The following is a 9,188-nucleotide window of genomic DNA, read 5'->3' on the forward strand; positions in this document are numbered from 1 at the left end:
TGAAGAAGCAGGTGGCCACGAGGAGACGCAGGATCCGAAACGCAGCACCTGATCGCAGAGACCGCGTGGTTGGATTGTACCTGGAAGAAAGAGAGATGTATGAAAAGGCAGTGAAAGAAGCGCAAGAGAAGAGTTGGAAGGAGTTTTGCCGGAAACAGGATAGGGAGGGGGTCTGGGAGGGCATCTACAGGGTGCTTAATAGAGCCACAGGGAGAGAGGAGGATCTGCCCCTTTCGAGGGGCGGTGAGACCCTCGATGCCCGGAGCTCGGCAGAACTGTTGGCGGAGACCTTCTACCCCGAGGACCAGGAAAGTGGTGAAAGTGAGGGACATCGTCGGGTGCGCAGGTGTGCGGAGTCCTTGGACACCGAACCACCGGCGGGCCCGGATGACCCTCCTTTCATCATGGAGGAGTTGAAGAGAGCCGTAAGGTCCTTCAACCCCAAGAAGGCCCCCGGGGCGGATGGCCTCACGGCCGACATCTGTCAGCACGCTGTGGATTGTAACCCGGGATGGTTCCTTGCCTTGCTCAACAGATGCCTCTCTGCCGCCTACTTCCCCGCACAGTGGAAGTGGGCGACCGTGGTTATACTGCGAAAGCCGGGCAGGGAATCATATCGGGTACCGAAAGCCTATCGACCGATCGGCCTCTTACCTGTTCTCGGCCGACTCAGGTTTTACCTGTTGCCCAAAATAAGCCCCCACCAGTATGGCTTTATGCCACAGAGGAGCACCGAGGACGCCCTCTATAGACTAGTGAACCACATCAGAAATATGAGGGAGGAGAAGAAGATTTCTGTTGTGGTATCGCTGGACATAGAGGGAGCCTTCGACAGCGCCTGGTGGCCAGCCATAAAGGTGCGGCTGGCTGAAGTTGGGTGCCCGGGGAACGTGAGGCGGGTGATCAGCAGCTACCTGAGTGAAAGGGGGGTGAAAGTTAGATATGCGGGCGTGGAAGTAAGTAGGGGGACCAGCAAGGGGTGCGTGCAGGGATCCATAGGTGGACCAATCCTGTGGAACCTCTTGCTGGACCCTCTGCTATGGATGTTAGAGGAGATGGGAGTATTCTGTCAAGCGTTCGCCGACGACATTGTGTTGGTCTTTGAGGGTGATACGGCCCTTGAAATAGAAGGAAAAGCGAACCGTGTCCTAAACGTAATACACGAATGGGGTAAAGATAACAAATTAAATTTTGCACCACACAAAACTTGTGCCCTCCTTTCGACGAGGAGGTTAAAATATGACGTGCCACGGCTCGCTATGGGGAGTGTGGAAATTAAATATTTTTCACATATTAAAATACTGGGCCTTACAATTGACAGCGGCCTTACTTTCAACGCCCACGTTGGGACGGTATGCCAAAAGGCAATCGCCCGGTATAAACTCTTGGCTAGGGCAGCCAGAGTTGGTTGGGGACTTAGCCCAGATATTATTAGGACTATTTATGTAGCTGTTATCGAACCGACTATTATGTATGCATCGGCAGCGTGGGCACCCACCGTGGAAAAGATGGGGGTCCAAAAAAGGCTGAACACCGTGCAACGGGGTTTTGCCCAAAAAATCTGCAGAGCATATCGGACCGTCTCCCTGAACTCAGCTATGCTGTTGGCTGGGATACTCCCCCTTGACCTCAGAATACTCGAAGTCTCGAGATTATATGGGATCAAGAAGGGGGTGTCGCACCCAGCGTTGGGAGACAGGGAGGTGGAAAGAATGGCTCCGGCGATTGAGGACCCACATCCGGCAGAGCAGGAAGGGCTGGGGTTCGGGCTGGTGGACGAGGACTCGTATTCCGACGTGGCTGATAGCCACGTACATAGGATCTACACGGACGGCAGCAAGATTGAGGGTCGAGTCGGAGCCGCCCTTTCCGTATGGGAGGGGGAGGCCGAGACGAAGGCCGTCAAGCTTGCTTTGCCGCCGTATTGCACCGTCTACCAGGCCGAACTCCTAGCGCTCCAAAGAGCAGTAATTAGAGCCTGCAAGAGTGGAGTGTCGAAGGTCGGCATCTTCAGCGACTCCAGATCGGCCCTCCAGGCAGTCACACTCGGTTCCCCCCACCCCCTTGCTGTGCAAACAAGGGCGGCCCTCCGAAAAGCTGCTTCGCAGAGGCGGGAGGTCGCTCTGTTTTGGATCAAGGCGCACGCAGGGCTAAGGGGGAACGAAAGAGTGGACCAGTTAGCCAAGGAGGCCGCTCTGGGGTCGAAGAAGAAACCCGACTACGATCTGTGTCCTGTTTCATTCGTCAAGCGTATCCTGAGACAGGATACGATCGGGGAATGGGACAGGAGATATGATGTGGGGGAGACGGCTGGAGGCACGAAGCTCTTTTTCCCAAGCGCTGCTGCTGCATACAAAATAGTACGGAAAATAGACATCACACACCACACCACACAAGCACTGACTGGACACGGTGGATTCGCCTTCTACTTGAACAGATTCAAGCTGAAGGAGAATCCATCGTGCCTGTGTCAGCCCGGAGTCGACGAGACGGTTTCTCACCTGTTGCTCGAGTGTCCGATTTTTGCAAGAGATAGATATGTTATTGAGCAAAAATTGGGCATCGCGATGACGGGTGAGAATCTGCCCGCGGCCCTGGGGGACAAAATGAGGAATGAATTCCTGGAATATTGTAAGTACATTGTTGGGGTGGTAAACAAAAGAAACTGTGATAAGCTGTGATGTTAGGGTTAAGTTTTATTGTTGTGCCGTGTTAATTTGTATATTTATTTGTATTGGTTTTATTTTTATTGTAATGTTTAAATTGTTAATTTTAAAGTGACTTTTAATTATTGTATTTTATTATTATTTTGAAAATTTTATTGTATATTGTAAATTCGTATTTTAAAATTTTATTGTATTTTAATATTATGTGCCCATATTGTAAATAAAGAAAATTGTGTTTATTATTGATTAAAGAAAATAAATGTCTCTAGACTATACTCTAGAGAAAAAGCAGACAACACCCTGCGATGGCGGGTGCTTTTAAAAAAAAAAAAAAAAAAAAAAAAAAAACCTAACCTAACCTAACCTAACCTAACCAGTCATTTGCCCGAACGCGGTCCGTTGACAGCGAAATCGCATCTCTCCTAAGTTTATTTTTATAAAAGCGGTATTTTTCCAAGTTACACATTAGTGTCATATACCAATAGATGCGCGCTTAAACAACAAATACGGACGCGAAAACAGTTTTAAAATCGAGTGTGCCTGTGAAAAGTTATTACCAAAAGAAATTTTTACTAAATTAACAGAAGTACGGCGTCGCTGGGAAGTCCCGATTTATATCGGGGACTTCGCGAACCCGAACTACAGTGTTGTGGGTATTAGTGATACGAGTGCCTGTGAAAATTTTGGGATTTTTTGGACCCATACATAAGGTAAAACAAACAATTTTCGGCAAGCCGGGCGGTGGCAATCCCCCTTAACTCAGTGCATGGTGAAAAGATACAAGTGTAAATAGACGCGGCATATTAAAACAAAGCCCGTGGTTTTTGTCCCGGGGAAATCGGTTGAAAATTGGCGAAGATAGACACCAAAGAGTGTTTTAACCTACAAATTGAAACTTTCTTCCGCCAAAACTATACTTTTCCCCTTTCCCCCCACTGTGTTTCCTACTTAAATTAGTGCTGGGATATTCCATACACCTTCCCGCACAAAGATAATAAATTATCTTAACTCCTCATAACGTTTTTTAAGAGAAAAATCTAAGTAGGTCACGAGTCAACAAAAACGAAAACAAGAAACACGTGGTGGCAAATGAATGTTTTCAATTTAATGTAAATTGTAATAGTCTGTATTTGTACATTAGTAAATTATTGTAAGTGTAGCTATATAATAGACCAGCTACATCATTTTTGGTGTAGCTGTTAGACTAAGGTTATTATATACTGAGTGCTTAGGGACCATATACCACACAACACAAATATATATATATTTATAATAATTTTATTTATAATATTATTATCTTTCATTCATTTATTTCTATTCATCATAAACAGGCGACTCCCCTATTGGGAGACCTGATAGTCTTAAGTAAAAATAATAATTATTAATTATTGACTTGAGTGGTTAGTACTGACTAGCTAGCTTTAGTAAGCTAGTGCTAGCTTAGTAGGTCGAACCGTACGATAATAATATCGTATAACTTATAGATTGACTTTTTAAACTGAACTATAGACTATAATACTTATTAGGTATTACTAATATCATATTAGTATTTGCTGCTCATTTCCATTTTTATTTTATTTTATTGTAATCACTGACAGGTGCCTCCCCTATTGGGAGACTGATTAAGTATAAGTATTGACTTTTTTATTGACTTGACTTTTTTATTGTTGACCAATTGTAATTATAACGGACGTATTAATATTTTATTAATATTTTAAATAGTGATAAGTTGACAATTTTTAACTTTCAGTGACCTATTAATATTTTATATTTTTATTTTATATTATATTTTTATATTATTATTTTATCTTATATTTATATCTGTGATATTTATTTTAATTGTAATTATTGACAGGTATCTCCCCTATTGGGAGACCTAATAGTGTTAAGTTGACCATTTTTAACTATCAGTGACCTATTAATATTTTATATTTTATATTAATATTTTATATCTTATATTTATATCTGTGATATTAATTTTTAATTGTAATTATTGACAGGTATCTCCCCTATTGGGAGACCTAATAGTGTTAAGAATAAGTATTATTATTGACAGGGTTTTTTTTTTTTTTTTTTTCTCCCCTAAGTCATCATGATCCACACTCCCCAGAGGCGTGCCAGTGACACGTTCACTATCTCCGAACCAGTGAAGAAGCCTGCAACACCTAAAAGTCGGACTGCAGAAGGGAAAGCCCTTCTGCTGAAAGGGAAAGCCCACCTGCGGGAGTCCCGAAATTTAAAGACTGATATAAAAGACGGGGTAATTACGGCGCTAGAAAGGATGTATGAAATAATAAAAGAGATTGAGTTTGAACTCACCAATGCCAGGGCTGGTAGTGGAGGGAGGGCGTAGTGGGGACCCTATACATCCCCCCCCGCCATCCGATGCTGGTCCCAGCGTAGTTGACGACGCATTCGTGAGAAATCTGGACCTAAGTGAAGGAATGAAAGAAAGTATGAAAGAGATGATGACAAGAATGGAAGATATGAGAGTAAGCATGCGGGAGAATGAAAATAAAATGGACAAATTGAGCTCGCTTTTGGAGGGCAACATGACTGTCGCCAAAACGGCGAGTTATGCGCGCGTTGTCTCGAAGGGAGTCATAGAGAAACTCCCCGAAGCAAGAGCCCTGCATTCGGTCATGGTGTCATCCAAAGACGAACAAGAGACGGGTGATGAGGTGTTAGAAATGATCAGAAAGACTGTGGATGCAAAGGACGGATGGGTGAAAGTAGAGAGGGTAAGAAAGGTGAAGAACAGGAAGGTGGTCGTCGGCTGTGCGAATGAGGAAGAAAGAATCAAGGTGAAGGAAAGGTTGAGAAAGAATGAGGGATTAGTAGTGGAAGATGTAAAAAATAAGAGCCCTCTACTAGTCTTCAGGGATGTAATGAAATGCGAAGTTGACGATTTCGTCACAGCATTCAGTAACCAAAATGCAAGCATCCTTGAGGGCCTGAAGGGGGAAGAGAGAAAGGTAGAAGTAGCGTACGTGATGGGTGAGTCCACAGGTATGGAAGAGATGCACGAGTGAGGGATACGCCCATATAGGGCTAAGTAGAGTGAAAGTGATGGATCAAAGTCCGTTAGTGCAGTGCTCGCGCTGTCTTGGGTACGGGCATACGAGACGAATGTGTAGGGAGGAGAAGGAACGATGCAGCCACTGCGCTGGTCCTCACATGAAGACTGAGTGCGACAAGTGGCTGCGGGGAGAAGTGCCTCAATGCATCAACTGCATAAAGGCTAAGAAAGGCAGCGCAGAGCACAGCGCCTTTGACAGAGAGTGTACGGAAAGAAAGAGGTGGGATGCTCTGGCCAGATCGGCGGTAGCGTATTGCTAAGGTTGCCCAAGGTGAGTCCTTCCAGTACCGAATGCTGCAGGCCAATCTCCAGCGGAGCCAAATCGCCACACGGGAGCTACTGCTCGAAGCCACCAAGCGTAAGGCATGCGTAGCATTGCTGCAAGAGCCCTACGTTGGTGGGGCGAAAAGTATGAGGACATACAATGGAGTGAGGATCTTCCAGAGCGAAGGGGAAGGGGGTGGAGCAGTAAAGGCGTGTATTGTAGTACTCGACGACACACTGGATGTCGAACTACATACACGCCTTAGCAGTAACAACATCGTTGTGGCCACTCTCAGAACCAAAGCCTGGGAGATGATTGTAGTGTCCTTCTACTTCGAGCCCGATAAACCAGTGGGGCTCTACCTGGACCATCTTAGGCGGATAGGGAGAGAGCTGGGTATCCATAGGATGGTCCTGGGAGGCGATGCGAACGCAAAAAGCCCGTGGTGGGGTGGCGAAGTGGAAGACTCGCGAGGAAGAGATGTGTCTGCTGTACTGGAAGAAATGGGAATGCACATACTCAACACCGGGGACATCCCTACGTTCGATACCATCAGAGGTGGGAAAAGGTACTCTAGCTACGTGGATGTGACAGCGTGCTCCGACGATCTGCTGAACCGAGTGGACAACTGGAGGGTTGAGGAGAGTCTCACGAGCTCGGACCACAACGGCATATCCTTCGGCATCAGACAACATAAATCCACAGGCACGAACATAATACGAACTACACGCATATTTAACACACACAAGGCAAACTGGACTCAGTTTCATGAGAAACTGACCCAGCTGATGTCGGACAGACAATTAACTATACAAGACATAGACACAATACACAGCACACAACAAATAGATGACGCAATAGACAGATACACTGAAGCAATCACACAGACATGCAGAGACACAATGCCGACCAAAAAACACACACAGAAATTCACCTTGTCGTGGTGGAATGATGAGCTCGCGCAGATGAAGAAGCAGGTGGCCACGAGGAGACGCAGGATCCGAAACGCAGCACCTGATCGCAGAGACCGCGTGGTTGGATTGTACCTGGAAGAAAGAGAGATGTATGAAAAGGCAGTGAAAGAAGCGCAAGAGAAGAGTTGGAAGGAGTTTTGCCGGAAACAGGATAGGGAGGGGGTCTGGGAGGGCATCTACAGGGTGCTTAATAGAGCCACAGGGAGAGAGGAGGATCTGCCCCTTTCGAGGGGCGGTGAGACCCTCGATGCCCGGAGCTCGGCAGAACTGTTGGCGGAGACCTTCTACCCCGAGGACCAGGAAAGTGGTGAAAGTGAGGGACATCGTCGGGTGCGCGGGTGTGCGGAGTCCTTGGACACCGAACCACCGGCGGGCCCGGATGACCCTCCTTTCATCATGGAGGAGTTGAAGAGAGCCGTAAGGTCCTTCAACCCCAAGAAGGCCCCCGGGGCGGATGGCCTCACGGCCGACATCTGTCAGCACGCTGTGGATTGTAACCCGGGATGGTTCCTTGCCTTGCTCAACAGATGCCTCTCTGCCGCCTACTTCCCCGCACAGTGGAAGTGGGCGACCGTGGTTATACTGCGAAAGCCGGGCAGGGAATCATATCGGGTACCGAAAGCCTATCGACCGATCGGCCTCTTACCTGTTCTCGGCAAAATCTTCGAAAAGATGCTGGTCGGCCGACTCAGGTTTTACCTGTTGCCCAAAATAAGCCCCCACCAGTATGGCTTTATGCCACAGAGGAGCACCGAGGACGCCCTCTATAGACTAGTGAACCACATCAGAAATATGAGGGAGGAGAAGAAGATTTCTGTTGTGGTATCGCTGGACATAGAGGGAGCCTTCGACAGCGCCTGGTGGCCAGCCATAAAGGTGCGGTTGGCTGAAGTTGGGTGCCCGGGGAACGTGAGGCGGGTGATCAGCAGCTACCTGAGTGAAAGGGGAGTGAAAGTTAGATATGCGGGCGTGGAAGTGAGTAGGGGGACCAGCAAGGGGTGCGTGCAGGGATCCATAGGTGGACCAATCCTGTGGAACCTCTTGCTGGACCCTCTGCTATGGATGTTAGAGGAGATGGGAGTATTCTGTCAGGCGTTCGCCGACGACATTGTGTTGGTCTTTGAGGGTGATACGGCCCTTGAAATAGAAGGAAAAGCGAACCGTGTCCTAAACGTAATACACGAATGGGGTAAAGATAACAAATTAAATTTTGCACCACACAAAACTTGTGCCCTCCTTTCGACGAGGAGGTTAAAATATGACGTGCCACGGCTCGCTATGGGGAGTGTGGAAATTAAATATTTTTCACATATTAAAATACTGGGCCTTACAATTGACAGCGGCCTTACTTTCAACGCCCACGTCGGGACGGTATGCCAAAAGGCAATCGCCCGGTATAAACTCTTGGCTAGGGCAGCCAGAGTTGGTTGGGGACTGAGCCCAGATATTATTAGGACTATTTATGTAGCTGTTATCGAACCGACTATTATGTATGCATCGGCAGCGTGGGCACCCACCGTGGAAAAGATGGGGGTCCAAAAAAGGCTGAACACCGTGCAACGGGGTTTTGCCCAAAAAATCTGCAGAGCATATCGGACCGTCTCCCTGAACTCAGCTATGCTGTTGGCTGGGATACTCCCCCTTGACCTCAGAATACTCGAAGTCTCGAGATTATATGGGATCAAGAAGGGGGTGTCGCACCCAGCGTTGGGAGACAGGGAGGTGGAAAGAATGGCTCCGGCGATTGAGGACCCACATCCGGCAGAGCAGGAAGGGCTGGGGTTCGGGCTGGTGGACGAGGACTCGTATTCCGACGTGGCTAATAGCCACGTACATAGGATCTACACGGACGGCAGCAAGATTGAGGGTCGAGTCGGAGCCGCCCTTTCCATATGGGAGGGGGAGGCCGAGACGAAGGCCGTCAAGCTTGCTTTGCCGCCGTATTGCACCGTCTACCAGGCCGAACTCCTAGCGCTCCAAAGAGCAGTAATTAGAGCCTGCAAGAGTGGAGTGTCGAAGGTCAGCATCTTCAGCGACTCCAGATCGGCCCTCCAGGCAGTCACACTCGGTTCCCCCCACCCCCTTGCTGTGCAAACAAGGGCGGCCCTCCGAAAAGCTGCTTCGCAGAGGCGGGAGGTCGCTCTGTTTTGGATCAAGGCGCACGCAGGGCTAAGGGGGAACGAAAGAGTGGACCAGTTAGCCAA

General features: G+C 47.9%; 1 protein-coding gene across 1 annotated transcript; it reads left to right on the plus strand.

The window, feature by feature from the left end:
• The first annotated feature begins 666 nt into the window (after positions 1-666).
• Positions 667-2,988, plus strand: LOC149484972 (uncharacterized). The gene has a single exon (XM_089699689.1). It carries the CDS (start codon positions 717-719, stop codon positions 2,679-2,681), a length of 1,965 nt encoding a protein of 654 aa, XP_089555815.1. The 5' UTR covers positions 667-716; the 3' UTR covers positions 2,682-2,988.
• The last annotated feature ends 6,200 nt before the right edge of the window (positions 2,989-9,188 follow it).

Source organism: Colias philodice, chromosome 10 (assembly GCF_061535455.1).
Source record: "Colias philodice isolate Cphi_HAF_F1 chromosome 10, ilColPhil1 Martin Lab GWU primary, whole genome shotgun sequence".
NCBI classification, from domain to species: Eukaryota; Metazoa; Arthropoda; class Insecta; order Lepidoptera; family Pieridae; genus Colias; species Colias philodice.

Bases quoted from the DNA above. Each gene is read 5' to 3' on its own strand.
- LOC149484972 (XM_089699689.1), top strand. From the start codon at position 717: ATGCCACAGAGGAGCACCGAGGACGCCCTCTATAGACTAGTGAACCAC.